General features: G+C 41.6%; 1 protein-coding gene across 1 annotated transcript in view; it reads right to left on the bottom strand.

Moving 5' to 3' along the window:
- Window positions 1-9592: 9592 nt before the first annotated feature.
- LOC136654040 (zinc transporter ZIP2-like) overlaps window positions 9593-21312 on the bottom strand; it is a 41960-nt gene continuing 30240 nt past the window's right edge. The window contains exon 4 of the mRNA XM_066630900.1: window positions 9593-10186. Within this exon, the coding sequence (XP_066486997.1) occupies window positions 9593-10186 (594 nt within the window). The remainder of the gene's footprint in view (window positions 10187-21312) is intronic.

Genomic DNA, 21312 nt, shown 5'->3' with positions numbered 1-21312 from the left:
GAACAATTATCAGACGACTTAAAAATAGCTAGGACAGCTGCAGCTAATGCTGTAAAAAAAGTGAAAATAATGAGAAAGAAATACAAGTACTAAAAAAAAGAGTTGCTTTATTATCAGACCGTCAACGACAAAGAAATTTGAGGCTATCAGGAGTAACGGAGGATATTATGGCTAAAGATCTTGAAAATACTTTAATTGAATTTTTTAGAAAATTAGGAATAACTATAAAAGAAGAAGATCTTGAACGAGCTCATCGGAGCTTGAAACCAAAACCAACTGCTGGAAATAGTCCAAGAGATATTACAATGGCTTTTTCAAGGGAAAAAATACAGAGCTATGTTTGGAGAAGACTCAGGAAGGACAAAGATTTACAACTTCAGGGTCAGAGAGTAACTATTCGTCTTGACTTATCACCAGAAACTCTTCAAGAAAGAAGGCTTATGAGACCATTTGCTCAGAAATTATATGAGAATGGTATTCTGTTTTCCAGCTGTTATTTTGATTTTTAAAGATGGCAAACTCTTGAAAGCTAGGAATCCATCTGAAGCTGAGAAGTTACTTCATAGACTTAAAATAGATAATACTCTTCAAGCCGAAGAAGAGGAAGAAGGAGAAGAGGAAATGGACTGAGGATTATTATATAAATTTGAATAAGCAATAAGAAAGAAACTATCTTCTGAAGTATAATGTTTTAAAATAATTTTTTCTTATGTCTGTGTTGGTTGAAAGAATTGAAATATAGAGGGGGTGAGAAGGGGGAAAGCAGAATCTCTTTTCAAGGAACAAAAAGAGGGGGGATTTTGAATCCCTACCCAACTCCTCAAAAAGGGTTTTTTCGGGCTATGGGGGGAAGAACGACCAGCAAAAAATAGTAAATGATAGACCAGAAAGCACACCAGGGGGTTGGTTACAAACAAAAAATGGGGAGGGTGATTAAATTACTCTCCTTAAATGTAAATGGTTTGGCCTCAGACCTTAAACGGTATAGAATAAATAAGATGACAAAGGATTTGGGGATTGATATCTTGTGTATTCAGGAAACTCATAAAAGTAAGAGGGATTTAAGACCATTGGTGAATAATCCAGTCTGGAGTTTGCAAATAGAATCAAGGGGAACAAAGAGAGCAAGGGGTGTGGCCATCCTTATACATTCTAGAATGAATATAACTATGTTGGAGATATCTAAAGATAGAGAGGGAAGATTTATTTTTTTGAAATTTAGTATGAATGGTAAGAAGTATACCTTAGCAAATATTTATGCACCTAATAAAGGTCAAACTTCTTTTTTGAATCAAGTTTTCCAAAGATTACAATCATTTTATGAAGGTGATTTGATGGTTGTAGGTGATTTTAATAAAAAACATTATGAAGAATAGGAAGCTGAAGTTAGATAAATGGAGATTGAAGGAGGTATTTAGTCTCTTGCAGGAAGAAAAGCAGCCCACTTTTTTCGAAAAGGTATAAAAAATTTTCTTGTATTGATTATATTTTAGTAAAAGAAACTAATGATATGGAAGTTAATAGAGTGGAAACAGGGCCTATATGGATTTCTGATCATGCACCAATTATTATAGAGTTTGGTTTGGAGGAAGAGCAAAACGCTAGATGCTGGAGGTTTAACCATAAAATATTTTTGGAACAGAAGGACAGGGCGGATTTAATAACAGGGGTACAGCATTATTTTAAGGAAAATAAAGGGTCTGCAGAGGAAGATATTGTATGGGATGCTGCAAAAACAGTAGTTAGGGGAATATGTATTACTAAAGAAACATATTTTAGGAAGAAAATGAATATTAAAAGAGAACAAAAATTAAAGGAGATAACAGAATTACAGAACAGATTACAAAGGAAGATGGGGAGGCAAACTCAAGATAAGCTGAATAAGTTGAAAGATGAATTGCAAGAATTAGACAAATTTGCCCTATGGAAAAAGGATCTACTAGTGAAGAATGAGTATCAGAGAATAAATATAAGCTCTATGGAAAAAGGATCTACTAGTGAAGAATGAGTATCAGAGAATAAATATAAGCTCGATGAAGACTTTGGCAAATTATCTGAAGAAAAGAAAGGAAAGACAAAAGATAATGTGCATGAGAAATGAAATGGGAAAGAAGGTTTATAAGGATAGTCAGGTAAGAGAGATTTTTGAAAAATTTTATAGCAATTTATTTAAAGTGGAGGAAGGGAAACCATTTGATGAAGTTATAGTCAATAAAATTAAGGAAGAGGATTTGTTAGTATTAAATGATGATATTACACAACAAGAAATTTTGAGTGTTATACAGATGTTAAAAAATAGGAAGTCACCAGGTTTAGATGGATTGACAGCAGAATTTTATAAAATGGTTGGAAATTTAATAGCTCTGGAACTACAGAGTTTGTTTAATAAGATATTGAGGGGAGGGAAAGCACCAGATTCTTGGAGAAATACTGAAATTATGATAATTTTGAGACAAATGAGGAACCAGGTGGATCCTAATTCTTATAGACCTATTAGCCTAGCAAATCAGGACTATAAAATTTTTGCAAAAATCTTAGCAAATAGACTGGAGAGACTGCTCCCAAGGTTAATAGGAGAGGATCAATATGGTTTTGTAAAGGGAAGATACATTGGACACCCTATAAGGAATGTTACTAATACTTTATATCATGGAAGTATTGATGGAAGGTTTGCCTTCTTGAAATTAGATGTATATTAGGCATTTAATATATGTTAAATTAAATTAACATATATTTCATGATATGTTAGATCATGGGTATTTATTTCAAGTACTAAGTAAAGTTGGTTTTGAAGGGGTTTTTTTTGAATGCTTTAAAAGAAATCTATAAGGAAGGCAAAGCCATGATTAAAGTTAACGATGGTCATACTAAGGAAATACAAATTCAGAGAGGAGTAAGACAGGGATACCCTTTATCCCCAATGTTGTTTGTTTTAGCGATGGAGCCCTTAGCTGATAGAATCAGGAATAGTATTAGAATACAAGGATATAGGGTAGGGAAGGAGGAAATTAAATTAAATTTATATGCAGATGATATACTTTTGGTTCTTGGGAATCCTCTGGAAGCGTTGAGAGAATTAATGATAATTTTAGAGGATTTTAAATCATACTCTGGTTTAGGGGTAAATATTGAGAAATCAGAAATAATGTTTAGGAGGATAGAGTTAAAGGAACAAGAAGAAATAGCAAAGTTGACAGGTATGAAATTAGGAGTTAAGAGAATTAAATATTTAAGAATAATGATAACAAAGAACCCCAAAAACTTGGTGGATGCAAATTATAAAACAACATGGAGGAAGGTACAAAAGAAATTAAATCAATGGAATAATAGATATTTAAGCATTTTGGGGAAGATAAGGGCAATTAAAATGTTCATTTTATCTAAGATGCTATATCTATTTCAGGTGCTTCCAGAGTGGATTCCCAGGAACCAATTACTTATATGGGATCAAGAAATAAAAAATTGGGTGTTTGGGAAGAAGAAAGCTAGAATTTCAAGGAAAGTTGTATATTCACCACAGGAAGATTTAGGATGGGGATTGCCACACTATGAAGCTTTTCAAATTAAGATGTTGATGGAAATAGATGTGAAAAATTTGGATAAATAGGTGAGATGGGAAGATACAATAAATAGAGGAGGAGGTAATTTTGGAATATTTACACAGAAAGTGAAAAAGGAAATTAAAATTACAATAGGACCAAGAAAGTTAGCATCAAAAGTTTGGGGGAAAATGCAACCCAATTGGATGCCAAAATTTTCTAAATGGACCCCACTTGAATTTTTAAGTGAGGAATTTAAAAAGGTTGAAAAAACTTTTTGGGAGAAGTTAAAGGAAAAGGGTTATTTTAGAGTGAAGGATTTATACAATCCTCAGGGGATATTGACTCCTATACAAGAATTATTGGAAAAAGTGGGAGGAAAATACTGGTTAAGGATCTTGGCTTTATATAATATTTTAAAACAAAGATACTCCCGAGTTTTGAATGAAGAGGATACTCAATTTGAAAAAATATATAGTCTTAAAGAGGATAATAAAAAGGGTATGGCAAAACAGTTATACAATTTCATGAATAAAGATAGAGACTATATGATTAGGTTAATACAAATTAAATGGGAAAGAGAGGTGGGAATGTCAGTACAGGAGATAGACAGAATAATGAAAGGAATATTGGAGAATAGAATGGAAAAATTTAGAGAATTGGAGATGAAATTAATATTGAAGTGGTATAGGACACCTGCCCAGCTGGCTTATATGATTAAGGGAAGGAATTCAAATTGTTGGCACTGTAGGAGGGTAAAGGGTTATTATGCCCATCTTTGGTAGGAATGTTCTAAGGTAATTGATTTTTGGCAATTGATATTTGAAAAGGTGGAGGAATTATGTAACCTTAAGCTGGAGCTCTCTGGGAAAATGTTATTTATGGGAGTTTTGGGAAATAATAAAGTGAAAAAACATAATCAGGATTTATTCAAAGCTATGATTCTAGCTATCCATGCAGTTACAGCATATGGGTGGAAAGATGCACCAAAATGGACTGTGGAAAAATGGAATTGGTATTTATATGAATGGATACAATCAGACATAGTATCAATACTGAAACAGGATAAGACATGGGAAGATAAGAAAACCAAGCTAAAAAAGAAATGGTTGAGATATATAAGATGGGTAAGGGAAGGGGGGGCAATACTGTTATAAAGGATAAAATCCAAAAGGTGTGCTTATGGCTGCAGATATAAATACTTAATGTTAATGGTCGTTCATGGGAAGAGGGGAAAAAAGGGAGGGAAAGATTGTTGATCTATGATTATGTAAATATAACTGGAATGTATACTTTAAAAAATTAAACATCAATAAAATAAAAAAATAAAAATAAACCATTCAGGGGGCATAGCATATTGGTGCTGGTGGCCTGTGCACTGCTGCAGCCAAGCCTTGGGCTAAAGGCTCTTGTCACTTGTATGAGCGACTGGTGAATGCACTCTTTTGCTTTTTATTTTGACCCCGCATTTCTATTATTATGATATTATCCCCACAATAAAGGTGATCTATTGTTACACCATCACCATCATGCCCCATTGTTCTTGTCTGCCATTCCACAAAGTTGTGCCTTTGGCCCCCACACTCGAACCTGCAGGCATATTAGCTTTCCTCCATGTGTGTTCATGTTACATGTTTTTAAAAGCACACCCACTAGCAAAACCACTCTAGAGCACCGGCTGCAGCTCGCATAGGCAAATGTTATGTTCCTTCCTGGAAAGCAAAGTCTCTGCACAAGGATAATTAGCATGGCACATCAAACGAGTTCTAGCCTAGTGTTCGTCTTGACATTCCACTTCTCTAGGTGTAGGGGTCTTTTTGCTCATGTGAACCTGAACCCACTCCGTGCCACTGCTACTGCTTCCACTATTGCCACCAGTCCCAAAACCCAAGGAATTTTTCTATATTTACAAAACTAATTTTAATCAGAATTACTCGACATCAAAACCACAACACAACTTACTTTGTTTTTACGGTAAACGCATCTGGAGTTTCTTTAAAAGAGAGATCTACCTGGTCAAGAATTGCAAGAGAGGCAAAGACAGCAATAAAAACATCGGGAGATTGATAGGCGCTCTTCTGCCAACCCCACCTGGAATGGCAGTTGTTGCTGACCCCATGAGGCAGCAGCTGCAGCAGCAGCAGCAATGTTGACCATCTGAGCAAGAGCATATATGAACCTCAGTCCCGCAGCTTTCAATCAACTTTCCTATGAATATGAACCGAACCATCAATCACGTGTAGAAACGACCCAAGAGGAGCTCAGCAAACCACCACTGCAAAGCTTCTCCCATGAAGTCTTCACAGTCGAGCAATAGATAATCTGCTGTTTACAGAGAATACTTCAGAGCTGCAGGGCATAGCTGGCTCTTCAAAAACTGAAGTGCAGATGGAGCACATTTTATCCTCAGCTCCTGAGGTGGAGTCAGTTGTTTTTGTTATGAATTTTGAAGGTGGTTTCAGATTATCCCTGGGACTTCTCTAACAGAAGGCAATGATTTAGATAACTACCATGCAGGTGATCACATTGATCCCTCATACAGTGAATGATTATTGTTTCATGAGATCAAATGCATGAAATTTGTCTGAAATAATGGTCTAATCCTATGGGCCAGTTGCTCTGCCTGAATTTGCATTCCAGGTGTATACTAAGCTTTTTACAGCAGTCACAAAGCACGATCCACCATTCAGCACAGCCAGGCCACTGCCACTAGTAGGAAGTGACCACAGCTACATGCTAGTGGCCTCCTGAACAGCCCTGGCACCAATACAGTGGCACTAGGGGTGAGCTGGGGTGAGCAGAACAGAGAGTGGAAGGTACAAGGTGGAGACAGAGTCAGGGAGGTATGTGTTTTTTGAGAACAGGGAATGGGCAGTACTGATGACAATAGCTCCATTTTATCCTATCCCCCTTTCTGGCCTCAATCCACTTTTGCAGGTCCACTTACACTTGAGTGAGCACACTTGATAGGTCAGAGTAGATCCATCATGGCAGCAAAGGCTTACCCCAGGCAAGGGAACAAATGTTCCCTTACCTAGAGGAGACCTCCAGAAATATCCCCCCCCACACACACACAGGATATAGTAGGTGCTTTGATGGTGCAGCTGCATCAGTGGATTGGGAATGTAGATAGAATGGGAGTGTAAGTTATTTCACAATGAAATGAGACACAAAAGCTTCACCTTTCTTCAAACCAAATCCACTGTAGTCAAAATTCCTGACAAATTCTAATTCAGCAGTTTTTCAATTTTTTTCTTTTTAGAATAGAATAGAATAGAATAGAATATTTATTTGTCATTGTACCCGTATACACAATTACAACGAAATTAGGTGCTTTTGCAGGTAAAACAAGACAAGACCCACACAAAACAACAATATAACAAAGTCAGACAGACTACCTATATTCAATCACCACATTGCTAAAACTCTGTTCAACATAGCACTGTACCCCTGCATTTAATCTAGACACTGCACTGGGATAAAAACTGTTCTTTAATCTTCTCGTTCTTGTTCTTATCACCCTATATCTTCTTCCTGAAGGCAATAGTTCAAAAAACTGATAACCAGGATGCGAGGGATCTCTCAGAATTTTTTGGGTTTTCGACATGCACTTTGTGCTATAAAGCTCCTCCAAAAAAGGGACGGAACAGCCAACAATCCTCTGAGCGGTGTTGATAACCCTCTGGAGCGCTTTTCTCTCCGCCACTGTACAACTCGCAAACCAAACACAGAGACAATAAGAAAGAGTGCTTTCTATGTGGCTGCGATAAAAAATTACCAACAGTATCTCAGACAATCTTTGTCTGCTGAGGAGTCTCAAAAAGTACAACCGTTGTTGGGCCTTCTTGACCAGAGCCATGATGTTTACACTCCATGTCAAATCCTTCTTCATGATGATCCCCAGAAACTTACTCTCGTTCACCTGCTCTACACAAATGCCCTCAATACACAAGGGCCGAATATCAGATTTTCTTTTCCGATAGTCCACAATAAACGCCTTTGTCTTATTGATGTTAAAAATAAGGTTATTGTTTTTACACCATAAAGACAGCCGTTGTACCTCTTCACGATATGCAGACTCATCGTCTTCAGAGATGAGCCCCACTATTGTGGTGTCATCCGCAAATTTAATGATTTTGTTGCTGGAATAAATACTGGTGCAATTTGAAGTGTAGATGTTAAAAAGTAGTGGACTCAACACACAGCCCTGTGGAGTTCCCATATTGAGAGTTTTAATTCCTTTGTTGGAAAACAGTGACTCTCAGGGCCACAGTCGAGGTCCGTGGAAGTGATGACACTGGACCTGCGCTGAATTCTTTTCAACTTACCACTGTAGAGTAGAAATTAGCAATTCCAATAAGTGGCATCGTTAGGGGTGTGGGGGGTGCGGGTCGCACCAGGTGATGTGCATGGGGGGGTGACGTGCACTGGGGGTGACATGCTAAAATTGCAGTGGTTAGGAGTAACCCCAACATATTTTATACTGTTGAATGTGGAATTTCGAGCAGAATGCAATGCAAAAAACCAGAGTGAAATATCTCCTTTCTATCAAAAGTTATGGCCAAGAAAAGATGACAAAAAATGCATGGCTCTCTATGGAAAGTGAGCTGTATCACACATTTACTCGTGAGTAGGCAAACTTGTCTTAGTCTGTTGGAAAGGGCAGGCTGAGAGGAATCCAAGGACACCAGAATGGTCCAGATTCAATGAATGCAGCCCCCAAAAACACCTGAGAAGGAAGACCCTCCCTCCAAGCAGATGAATGCATTGAGCCCTATGGAAAGCAAAACTAAGCCTCACTGTTGCGTTTACTCATGAGTAAGCAAACATGCCTTGGCTGGTGTGGAAGATCAGGTGAAGGAGAGTGCAAGCCTCCCAGAATGGTCCTGAGCCTATGCACCTGGAGCTAAACAAGTGCTCCAAAAGGCAGCTTCCCCCCCCCCCCACTAATAAGGATCCAAAAAAACAGAGGCTTCAGCTGATGAGGCTGGCTCTTGCTTATTTAATCATTTGTTTTACTTTAATTATTTATACTTATTTATTTTAATTTGCCTGATGATGTCACTTCCACCATGACATCACCTCTGCTCGGTCTTGGGACAGATTGTCATTCTAAAAAGTGGGTCCCGGTGCTAAAAGTTTGAGAACTGCTGCAATAAGGTGTTAGTAAATTGACACCCGGGTGTGTGTGTGTGTGTGTGTGTGTGTGTGTGTGTGTGTGTGTGTGTGTGTGACACCACTAGTGACTAAAATCGCACTTTGGAGGGATAATACCATCATATATCAATCAATGCGCAATTTCATGCAGAATGTGTTCTATCTTTGTTCTATCAAAAGGTACAGCCAAAAAAACAGGAGTGATGGTTCATCACCACACCCATCACCTGGGGTGTTGCCCTGCCCACTGCATGGGGGGATGACGTGCTGACATCCTGCACCAGGTAACGCGAACCTTAGTGACACCACTGATTCCAATGGATTTTTTTTTAAATGAAATGAAAGCCATTTTGATTGTGCAGTTATTCACCTTTTTGATGCAGTCTGGCACTACAGTACCCATTGGTTGCTGCTTTTTTCTGCTGAGTGAATTAGGTATACAAAGCTCCCAGTGTAAACTGCCCTGGCAGCCTTGGCCAAAACCAGACAACACAACCAACAATTTTTTTTTTCCCCACACTCAAACTCCTTAAGTGGCATTTATTCCAATTTTACCATTATCCAGGCCTCTGCTGAATCCCAAGTTCATTGCCTAAGGTCTCTCCGTATTCCACATTGACTTTCATGGAGCGGTAGAAAAATGAGAAAACATGACTGTATCTGTCAGCCTTTGGCCCCATTAGCAAATACTGTGCTGCTTATTATTGACTCCTGGTAGATCCAGGATAGAGGATAGTGAGCTATGATACATTATTGCCTCGTACAGGCAGCTGTATCGTCTTGAAACTTAGTTTTCTCCTGGGCAGTTTCCTTCACAGGTGTTTAAATGTTTAACAGTTTTTTAGGTTAAGAAGATGTTGATGGGTTCCCATGATGACACCAGCATTGGCAGCCCTTCATGCCCAAATGGCAATGACGGCCATGACAGAGAAACCAAGGCCAATGAAGAACTTTGCAAGGAGGCTTTCATGTGAGCGCAGCTCATAGGGTAGTATCTCCAGGAAGGTGACATAGAGGAAGGTGCCTGCTGCCACTCCCTCCAGCACAGCCTGAGCCAGGCTGCTCCCATTACCATTGGAAAGCGACACCCCAATGCCCACCCCAATGCCAGCAGGAGACATCAGAGCAAACACCACCAAATATAGGAGACTCCAGCGGGCATCAGTGCCACTCTGCACCAACTTCATGGCCAAGCTGAAGACCACAATGGCCTTGTGGATTAGCACTGCTAAGCAAAGCTGAATGGCAGCCACTTCCTCCTTCTGCACTCCAATGGCCAAGCCCTCAAAGACGGAATGGAAGGAGAGCGAAATAAAGAGCACAAACGCCCGGAAAGAGCTGTGGGATTCTGGTCCACTCTTGTGATCGTCGTGACTTTCATGGTCGCCATGGGAATGCACAGCCCTGGGGCAGCACTGAAGCATGATGCTTGCAATAAAGAACATGAGGAAAAAGCCCAGTGAGATGATTAGTTCACCAAATGGGTATCCCTGTTGAGTGGAAAAGAGAGAAAGAAATGACTATCCAATTCCATTTCCCTCTGCTACTCGCCCAGGGCCTGAAATGCTTTCACATATATATTCATGATTCTCTTTTCTTTTCTACTTTTTATTCTTGCTTGTTCTCTCCCCTGCTTCACTGAATTTTATTTTTAATTTTAGAATGGCAGGACAGAATAGATCAAGCACATGCCTGCCCTGTCTCATCCACTGGTTTTCTCCTAGAAATAAATGAACTAAACAACTAGCTTTGCACATCCAGTGAGGCTGTGAATGGGTGTTTAGGAAATGGTAGCTCTCCAAACCACATGGCAAATCAGCCTTGAAAACTACCCATCTTTTTTTTTTTTTTTTGATACAACTGTGTACGTATGTCTTTCAAACCTCAGTGGGTAGGGTCTGATAAGTGAACCCCCATTCACTTACCAGAAGCATGAATTAAAACTAGCAGTTAAGGAACTGGTCACTGTTCTGCATTGCTAAAAAACCCCAATAGGTTGTAAAATTAAGATTACACCAGTAGGTGGCGACCAAGGGTCGTTAGATGCATGGACAAGAATGCAGCAATCCTTACCATGTCTACTGCAGCCTATTATATTCAGGGTTAATTCTTACAGATATATCCTCCATGGATGGACGGACGGACATGCATTTCAACCTTCACATGGAAGAGTACATGAATGATTGAAATCGATCTCTCTCACACACTCACACTCACACTCCATTTGACAACAATTACACAGGCCTACAAAATTGAGGGTCAGAAGAGATCTTCCCAAACTTTATGGTGTTTTGATATGAATTTGGGGTGCTGATTCCAATAATGGCATCCATTTTGCCCTATCACATCTAGTTTTAGAGCTATAGTATAGTGTATAGTTCAAGCAGCTTCCTCACGAGGAACCATTCACTAAAGAGGCTATGCTGTGTCTCCAAAACTAGATGTGATAAGGCAAAATGGATGCCATTTTTGGAATCAGCACCCCAAATGTATCCAGGAATTGGTGTAATGTTTAAGGAAGCAAAATGTGTGTTGGCCTGTGTTATTGGCATAGTGGAGGTGACTGCATTCCCACCACTGTGTATATATTTCCTCCATGTACAACCATGCACATTACCTGCTAATTGGGTAAGAGGCACTTTTTCACATGGGTGCTCCTTTTTTAGCAGGGGGAGAGTAACTGGCCCATCTCACCCCAGCAGTGTCTGTTCTGGTGGCTGTCTGCTGGTATTCTTTTGCATCTTTTTAGATTGTGAGCCCTTTTGGGACAGGGAGCCATTTAGTTATTTGGTTTTTCTCTGTAAACCGCTTTGTCATCTTTTAGTTGAAAAGCAGTATATAAATACTGTTAATTAATAAAAAATACTGTTAATTAATTAATAATTAATTAATTGCTCATGTCTCCCTTTTGCAGAATGAGTATGCTATTCGGGTGTATCCCTGCAAGAAGACAGTCAGTTGCAAAGTAGTTCCTTTCCCCCAGTGTGCAAAATCCCCAATCCATCAATCACAGTAGCTGCATCCCAACCTCCTCTCAATAACCCCCAAGATGCACGAAAAGGTGTGCTCAAGAGATGGAGCACTTATGTCAGAGTCGTCATCTTCAGAGGTACTGTTATACTTCTGTGAAAAGTTCCCCTGAGTGTGAACACAAGGGCAGAATTAGATGCATTTCGAGAATAGGAGTGGCACAAAGACATCAGACTGTATTCAAGGAATACAAATCCTGGCCAAGCACCATCACTGAGACAAGTTATTCATGGCCAACTTCAGTCCCATTCATTTCAGTGGGATGAAGTCACAAGTAGCATTCCTTGGATACAACCCCCTTGAGTTTAGGCAAGCTAAATCACATTTGACACCAGTTTAAACCTGCTTGGCACATCTTCAGAAGTAAAAGTACATCACTCAGACGCCTGCACCAGCTGAATGCATTTCTTCCCATGCCCTAAAGTCAGAAACACCTGCAGATGAGAACTTAGTATCATTTCCTCATTCCTCATACATTGTTATCTTAAAAGAGGAAGAAGAAGAGGTGCATGTCTAGAACAGCCACCCCAAGAAACAGTTTATGCAATCTGAAAACTCCTACTATGTTGTTAGGATTGATTGACCCCCAATCTGTTACCAAAAGGGCTGTTTTGTTTAGGGGAATTATTACACTGCCCTTATTGGAACCTTAGGGTTGTAGGCTGGATAACAAGAGGGCGTAATGCAGAGAAATTCCCTTTTGTTTAAAGAGGAGACTGAGAGAAAGATAACTTTTAATAAAAGACTATAGTTTTATTACAGAAGCACAAAGGTAAACATAATGCACATGGAAAAATGATATTTCTTGGTCCTAGTACTTGAATCTAGTGTACCTAGTTTTTATGGTGGTTGCATGGAAAGAGTATTTGGTGCATCTGAGGAAATTAGAAAAGGGAAAGTTTGTAGGGAAGGATTTTAGGGGTCCCTGGTCAGTTGCTAACTAAAGATGGGGAGAGAAGGGGAGAAAAAGGGGTGGAAAGAAGGGAAAGAGTTTCAGGCGCAAGATAGTTACTTGTCCTGTAGAGCAGTTGGGGGGGGGAGAGCCCTGTGTAGAGGACCCTCCGACACAACACAGATGTGTTGTTCCTTGGAGGGAGAGCCAGAGAGAGAGCATGTGGCAGGAAGCCCTCTCTTAAAAAGGGGTTTGCAAACAGAGCTGAGCTGGATTGTAGCTTGCTTACTACCACCCAGCAGGGTGCTTGGAGTGTGAAAAAATTGAAAGGATTATCAGCAAAATTCAATGGGGTCTGATGGCTGGCTTCCTAGATGGGGGAACTTAAACAATACAATGAGTCAGCAACACACAGAAGGCAGTTCAGGTTTGCATACAATACTTAAGCAGTGATTGGGTTAAAACAATACAATGAATACAGTAATGTAGGAGAATGGGTTAAAACGATACAATGAATAGGAGACAAACAATGATTTAAGATTTCAGACTTCTTCCTATAATGTGTGATCATAGGGAGGTGGATTTAAGATGCCAGACTTCCTCCTATAATGTGTAACCACAGGGAGGCAGAGGTTGTGTAAGCTTGTGACTTGACCTGATTGTGGCCTGTGTGCTGAGGTTTAACCTGCATGATATTTTAGTCCATAGTACATAACCAGATAAAGAGAAAATCACAACTAAAAGGCAAAAGGGGATTTTCAGATAACAAATCCATTATTTTACTGGGTTTTAAATAGTTAAAAATGCTTTTTAAAAGGTAAAGAAATTTGACTTTTTTTTCTTGCAAAGATTAACTAGGCTGTCCTTCTGAATGAGTGTTGCTGTAGTTTCTGCCCAGCGCACAGGTGTACACATTTGATCCCTGTTGCGTATATGCAACGTTGGGCAGAAGTGGCTTAATGGAATTAAAAGCTTGGGAGGAGGGTGAAGAAGGGAAATAGTACATGCCCCCAAAATTTTTGGAATGAGTGCACTACTAATCAAAGATACATAAACAAGCAGATGGGATTTACTCGCTGAACCTCAGCTACACCCAGTTGTAAAATGGAACTTTGATTTTTTTTTTTTTTTCATAATTTGCTGTTCCTCAAAACTTATCCATAATTGGGCATGTACTAATTAGCATCTTCTTTCATACCCTTGAATATTCCTCAGCTGTAAAATATATGTTTAAATGTTTCCTTCAACTCAGTCATTGTTCAGGGGGGGGGGCATTTTAGTTTTGGATTAAATCCCAATCTGTAATAATTTACAGCCTAATCCTAACCAACTTTCCAGCACCTATGCAGCGGTGACAAGGTGGTGCGTGCTCCATTCTCTGATGAGGGGGGGGGGAGTCATGGAGACCTCCTCAAGGTAAGGGAATGTTTGTTTCCTTACCACAGGGCAGCATGACCACTGCTTTGGTGCTGAAAAGTTGAATAGGCTAGTCATCAGTGTATGTCTCTGCATGAAACCTCTGGGAGAGGTCATCTGGGGTGGGCTGCAGTAGAGGATTACTTACATACACACACCCAAACACTATTTTACACTGTGATCCGATTGGTGGACCACATGGGATTCTAATAAAAAATGCACAAAATAAATCCCCTCAAGAGGAACTGGTCCGTTCATTAGGATAACTGAGGCAGTTGCAGATTAGCAGAGGGGCACCCAACCCACTCACTCATCTCTACAACTCCTTCTCCGTTCCCTGGATAGGAAAAGGAAGAGAGGAAGAGGAAGTGTGGGGGAGAGGAAAAGTGGCAGGCTACGGTGTCTCCCTTTTCCAATGAAAGGAATGGGAAGAGGAACTAGAACAGATCTAGTCAAGGAGGGGACACAGCATTTGTTTCAAACCTCCCTTTTCTGGGCAAGATGATGGAGCAGGCGTTAGTGTTAGCTCCAGAGGGCCACGGACAAAACAGATTATCTGGATCTCTTTCTGTTTGACTTCAGAATGGAGATGGCCTGAGTCACCCTGGTGAGTGACCTGATCCAGGGACTGGACGGGGGGGGGATGGGGGGAGTGTATCCCTGTTGGTTGGTCAGATTAGGGCTGAGAGGCACGGTTTTGCAAAGGTTCCACTCTTTCCTGCTGACGGGTCCCATTGGGTGGTGCTGGAGAAGGCCTGTTTGACACCCTGGCTGTGGTCATGCAGGGTGCTGCAGGGGTTTATTTGGTTCCTTTTCCTGTTTAACATCTGCATGAAACCTCTGGGAGAGGACATCTGGGGTTTGGAATGGGATGCCAGCAGTATGCAGATGATACCCAGCTCACTTTTTTCCACCAAATACTGGGGGGGGGGGGGTGCTAGAGCATTGTCTAGGTTGTATTAATAAGCTGACATTAAATCCAGAAAGAAAACAGGGGTCCTCTTGGACTAGAAATCCACAATACAAGCAGTAAACAATTGCTTTGTTTCTGAATGGGATAACGTTCCCTGTACAGGAGCTGGGGCAGTTTGAGGGTCCTCCTGGCTCCACAGCTGCTCCTGGATGGTAGCTGTGGCTGGGGGGGGGGGGGTTGCCCAGCTTTGGCTGGTGCTCCATCTGCAGCTATACCCAAATGGATTGGACCTCAGCACAGTGGTCCACACCTTGGTGACATCCCATTTAGATTACTGCTCCATGCTCAACATGGATATGGTCTGGAAACTTCAGTTAGCCCAGGACCTGGTGGCCCATGTGGCTTCTGTGGCTCAGCAATAATTCTGTCAAACCACAGCTCTGGTGACCACCATTCCACTTCCAGGCCCAATTCAAGGTGTGGGTTTTCATCTTGACATCTCAGGACCAAGATACTGGAGGGACCTCCTTCTCCCATGCATTCTGGTCTGCTCCCCGAGATCAGAGGGGGCCTCTAACATGTACCAACCGCAACAAAGTGAGTGGCGTAGTTAGGAGAAGGGTCTTCTCAGCTGTAGCACCAGAGTTAGTGAACTCCCTCCCTTATCAATTGTGAACTGCCCCCTCCTCTTGAACAGAGCTCCTGGCATTTATGCAGTGTAGAGCTGTGGTGGGGATTTGGGGGGGGGGGAGGTACTGTGTTTTCTTAATGTTTTATGTCTGCTTTTGTTACCATCTTTGCTTGCTGCCCTTTATTGCTTATCATCATTTTTTGCTGCCTTTATGCTGTGCTGCTGCATTTCTGTGTTCCCATATTTTATGTTTTGATCTACTCTTGACACTTTTATGACTTTTGTGCTGTGGCCTCTGGCTTTTGGCCATTTTCTTGCTGCACTGATTTTTTATCTATTGTTTTATAATGAAAACATTGTTCACTGCTGTGTGAGCTACTCTGGGCACCCACAGAGGTGGCGGTGGTGGAAAAGGCAGGGTGAAAATGTCTTCATAAAATGAGGCCCACCACCTTGGATGTCACAAGGTTTCGCTCCAGCCCTATTCACCAGCTTGGAGTCCCCCCAGTTCTTGTCTATATATAAGTGGTAAAGAAAGAGCAATATTCCCATACTGTAGACTGGGAGTGATGCAGACACTCCCCCTCCCTGCCCCAGTCTCTGACAGACTTGAGAACTGCAGCCTCCAACACTTCACAGATGGAACTAGGAGCCTGCTGGCACACTGACTGAACACTCCTGATGACATTTCCAAATCACTGCTAAGCATCCACTGCTTGTGCCTAGACATTGCCAAAGAGGCCCCCTTCCAGCTGCTGTGTACTGTTCTGTTTAAAAGCAAGGAGGACACTTGCCTTTTCAGGTCCAAAGGATACTAGAAACCAACACCCAGAATTGTCCTACAAGGTCAGTGGTCCAAAGTGAGCCTTGTTGGCTACAACATTTTGATGTGGCAGCCTGCAATTCTGTGTCGTATTATAGTTCACACACACACACACACACACACTTTCATGACTCCATAAAAGTTCAAATGCATTTATCCACTGAAGGCTGGCACATCCATTACGCAGATCGAAACAGGCACTAAGGGGCAAGGCACTAAGGGGCACCTTGTCCCTGATGACCCACTCGCTGTCCCTGATCCTCCTCCTCCACCCACTCACTGAATTAAAAGAGGGAGACCCTCTACCCACTACACTCTTCTCCACTCATCATTTTCCAATCCAGGAAATTAGAAGACCAAAGACTGGAGCATCACTGGTTAAGGGGGGATATAACATTTGGCACATCATCTCATATGCTAAAAGGTCTTGGGCCAGACTTGTACTTTGCATTGAGATTTAGTTTCTAGGAGTTGGAAGGGGGAGCAATGGACACCTGAAGGACCGTCACTCTAGAAATTCCTACTGATATTTTTAAAAGGTGTCCAAAGGCTCTTAAAGGTGCCCTGCTTTCATCTCCCTCCCCTTCTCGTCATTTTATATTTTGTAAAATAGGATGTGCGTTAATTATTCTATTAATAGAATAAATATTGTTGACAGTTAGCAGGAACCGAGATTTAAGATATACCCTCGCACAGTGGTTCTCAAACATTTTAGCCCAGGACCCACTTTTTATAATGACAGTCTATCTGGGACCCACTGGAAGTGATGTCATTAAGCTGGAAGTGACATCATCAAGCAGGAAAATTTTTGTAACAATCCTAGGCTGCAACCCTATCCACACTTACCCAGGAGTAAGCCCCATTTACTATCATTGTTAAAAGCATATACATTGCAGCCAGTTAAAAGTACAGATCTCCCCAAATGCAGTCACACACCATGTTGGCATCAAGTCTAATATACTGGAATGTCTAAAATACTGGAATGAATGGTGACCCACCTGAAATTTGCTCATGACCCACCTAGTGGGTCCCAGTCCAGTTTGAGAAACAGTGCCCTTGCAAATGAGAACCATTGGCATGAGTGAACACCTGAGTTTTTGACAAAGAAAATATTTGAACTGAAACTTCCAGGGACACAGGTAAGACTGCTCCAATAGTCATGAGATCAAATAGTCAACAAGTCATCTAAGAAGGAAAAGAATGGTTTCTTTGACATGACACATTTACCATTAATCCTGAATATAAATGACAAATGACTAACAAGGGAGAAGTTTGGTCTCATGGTATTTGATCTTCTTGTATATATTAGGCTAAAAATCCAAGGATTCTGCACCCTGCAATACTACACGATACTAAAGAACACTGCTCCTTCCTCATCTTGGAACATCCATAGGAATGGAGATAAAGATACATTCAAAGTGGCTGGTCACATTGCACCTAGTCAGTGACAGACTAGTAAGGCCTGGCAATTCAATATGCACTTAGGTGGGAGCCAGTCCCTCTGAACCGAATGGGGTTTATTTCTGAGAACACACGCATAGGATTGCACTGTTCGATGCTCCATCTTAAAGGCACAGCAGGTCAGACAGGGTTGAGGGTGGGTGGGAATATAATATGGAATAATCACATATTTCTCTCTACTGTTCAAGTTCAGAAAGAGAGAACGCCTCAAATACGTGCTGAAGGCAAAAGATTCATTGCATATTGATGTGTTTCAATCACATTGAGATGCCAGCAAAAAACCTTCCCCTAATGCAGAATCCAAAAAGGGCAGGTCTTTTTTCATCTTCCTTTTCTTCCCCACTTGCTTTGGTTTCTTCTCTCTTTCTTCTGCCAAGGCCCAGAAGATGTCTCTTTTCACCCCAACTATCAAGGAATAAAGAGACCAGAGGCACCTTTGGTTCCCCAAAGCAACTCAGTGGAGTGTTGCAGTAACAGCTCTGGTACTTATAAGGATGGCCTTGCAGTGTTGTAAAATCAGGGCAATAAATCCTTCTGCCTGGGAACTCCCTTGGTGCTTAGGGCAAAAGGCACTCTAAAGCTGGTGCAAAAGCCTGAATTTTGGATCCCTGGTTTCTTAGAGCTTCTTCACCCCAAAGCCCCCTCCCCCCATACTTTTCCAATTAAAGAGTTTAACACTCGGCTAATTTGTATATGATGTGAGCAGAGAAGAGGTTAATTCCTCACCTCTGCCATTATCCCATTCTGATCCCCCTTTCTTAAAGTGCTTTTAGAGAGAAGGCATCAACATTGGAAAGTGTGTGTTGGAATAGATAGTGCAGTTAGCTTTGAACCAAGAGATGAGGAATATCTCATTTCTTTGGAGTTGCACCTCTCCATCTAGACAATTACACATACCTGTTGCATCTTATAGATAAGTAGGATATGGGGCATCTGCTTGGTGTTTTGGGGGGTGAGCCCAACAATGATGGCCACCAGCTTCCTGTTCCCCCCACAATGGTAGTTCAGGGGGTTCCCCTGTCCTGTTAAAAGGAGGGACATTGTTCCAAAGCTGGTTCCTAAGGCATTGTAAGCATTTTCATAGATCTTGCATCCCAACGTGCTATTGGGTAAGAGGCTGGCATCCTTGTTGATCTCACTCACAGCAAATGCCAAGGCCAGGACATGGTGGTAGTACTTGGGAATGATGCTGCAATGAGATTGACATGTAGTGTGAGGTCCCAATGCACATTGCTGGATTAATGTACTGACCATGACCTTTCTGACTCTTAGAAGCTCTTACCAAAGGGACATGAAGTGGGTGGGGAGGCAGGTGAGGCAGAGCCTCCCTAACGGAGTTCTTCAAAAAGTGTTGATGCCATAAGAGGCACCCGAACACCCACAACCCATGTACAGAGTGCGTCGGTTGTGGGTACTTGGCACCTCACATGGCGGCGGAGCTTCTCAAAGAACTCCAGTGGGGAGGTTCTGTCTCATCTGCCTCCCCACCACTGCACACCCCTGTGTCACTGGCATGCTAGTCACTGTGTAGATGCAGCACTAGCGCAAAACCTTCATAAATACCCTGTCATTGTGAAAAGATGGTTTCTATATTACTTTGGTCTGCCGCTGTTTCCCCACATCTTTTCCATTTCCTAAATCAGATTTTGAACCTTTTGAGGGATGCAGTTGATCAGGTACATTTGTTGGTCACTGCTGTAATCTGCCCAGAGTCCAAACAAATCAGTAAATTTTACAATTAAGGAACAGGTGATTAAATCAATAAACACACACAATCAAGATGCCAACCTATGTGGTGTGTTGTTGGTTGTTGGTGGTTTTTGTTCTGACAGCAGTCTGACAGATCCTCACTGCCTTCCTGCCTCTTAGACCAGATGTAGTTCTCAGTACAGAAATAATTCTGTGCCTGGCTGTGCCACTTCATATGCTCCTCTGTACAAAAATAAAATCCACGCATGCAGAAAGCTAGTATATGAAGGACAAGGGTTCTAGACTGGTGTTCTCCTTGAAATTCTAGTTTTCTTTCTACGAGTTTCCTTGAAATTCTCCTTGAAATTCTAGTTTTCTTTCTATTATTATCTCTCATACTTTATCATTATCTAAATTATTTTTAGAATTCCCCCCCCCCCTCCCTTCTACACCTTTTCTTTACTACAGAAATCAATGGGGAAAGAAAATGATCAGAAACGTCCCTGTCAGGAGAAGAGTATTTAACCTCAGTGATGATCAGGTCTAATAGGACGTCAATACGGATTTCAATATGTGGTGTGACTCTCTTGAACATCTCAGGAATATATCATGCAGTCCCAACCTCCAGTCTGCACTGGAACTGACCAGACACAGTTTCACTACCACATTGGAAACTGTGCCTTGATTTTAATGAAGTGCAGATTATCAGTTCAACTCAATAATTGGGGATGTTTCTGCCTCTCACTCAAAGGAGAAAAACTGTGGGAATCCAGCATGAAGCAGATACTACAGGGTTGTGTTTGGATACCAGTAGTCCAGACTCAAATCTATGATTAGTTACAAAACTCTCCCCATCACCTCAGAGAAATCACAGGGACTCCAGGCTACTTATCAGGGCAACTATGAGAATTAAAATGAACACACACAGCTGCATGGATGGGGCTGAGAAAAGGAGGCCACCATCCAAACTGCACTCAAAGGCATTCCTGGTGACATGGATGCTCACAGCGCTATGACCACACAACCGTTCATGGGAAGCAGGAGAACCAGACTGCCAATGTGGCCCTTGGTACATCTTTCAAGCAGAGGAGAGCTACTTACTAAGCCTCCAGTGAAGACACATCCGGAGTTTTGCTGAAATAAACCTCCTTCAGTTCAGCAACATGGAGGGGGACAAATTCGCCAATGACAAGATCATTGGAAGAAGAATCTCGGAGGCTGCATTGAATGTCGGGCAGCAGACCCCAACTGGATTTAGAGTTCTTGCTGACAACATGAGGCAGAAGCAAAAGCAGCAGCAGCAGCAACGAGAACAGCCTGAAGAGGAGCATGCCTTGGTCTCAGTCTCAATTGCGCTCAAAGACTCTCAAGGTGACAGGGACACTTGCAGTGCTGGGGCCACACAACCATCGGCCTTTGCAAACAAAAACACAAAACTACGGAATCAACATTGACAGCCAAAGGGGTGAGGGAAACAGGGCCTTCACACCATGTCTGACTCTCAAAGATCCACTGAGGAAGGTTATCTTCAGTTAGGGCACAATCCTAACCAGGTCTACTCAGAAGTAAGTTCTATTTTGTTCAATGGGGCATACTCTCAGGAAAGTGTTGTCAGGATTGCAGCCTTAGTCTCCTAAAACTACCTGATGCACACTGTTTTGAAGAGAGGCTTTATAAAGGGATTGAAGCAGATCACCAGCTCCCAAGGAGAATTCAAGGGTTTTAGTTACGAGATCCTTAAGTGGCTGCTGTCTGCCCTTG

The sequence above is a fragment of the Tiliqua scincoides genome, chromosome 5 (genome assembly GCF_035046505.1).
Source record: "Tiliqua scincoides isolate rTilSci1 chromosome 5, rTilSci1.hap2, whole genome shotgun sequence".
NCBI lineage: Eukaryota > Metazoa > Chordata > Lepidosauria > Squamata > Scincidae > Tiliqua > Tiliqua scincoides.
The sequence above is the reverse complement of the archived record's forward strand: the minus strand, read 5'-3'. Positions and strand labels throughout refer to the sequence as shown.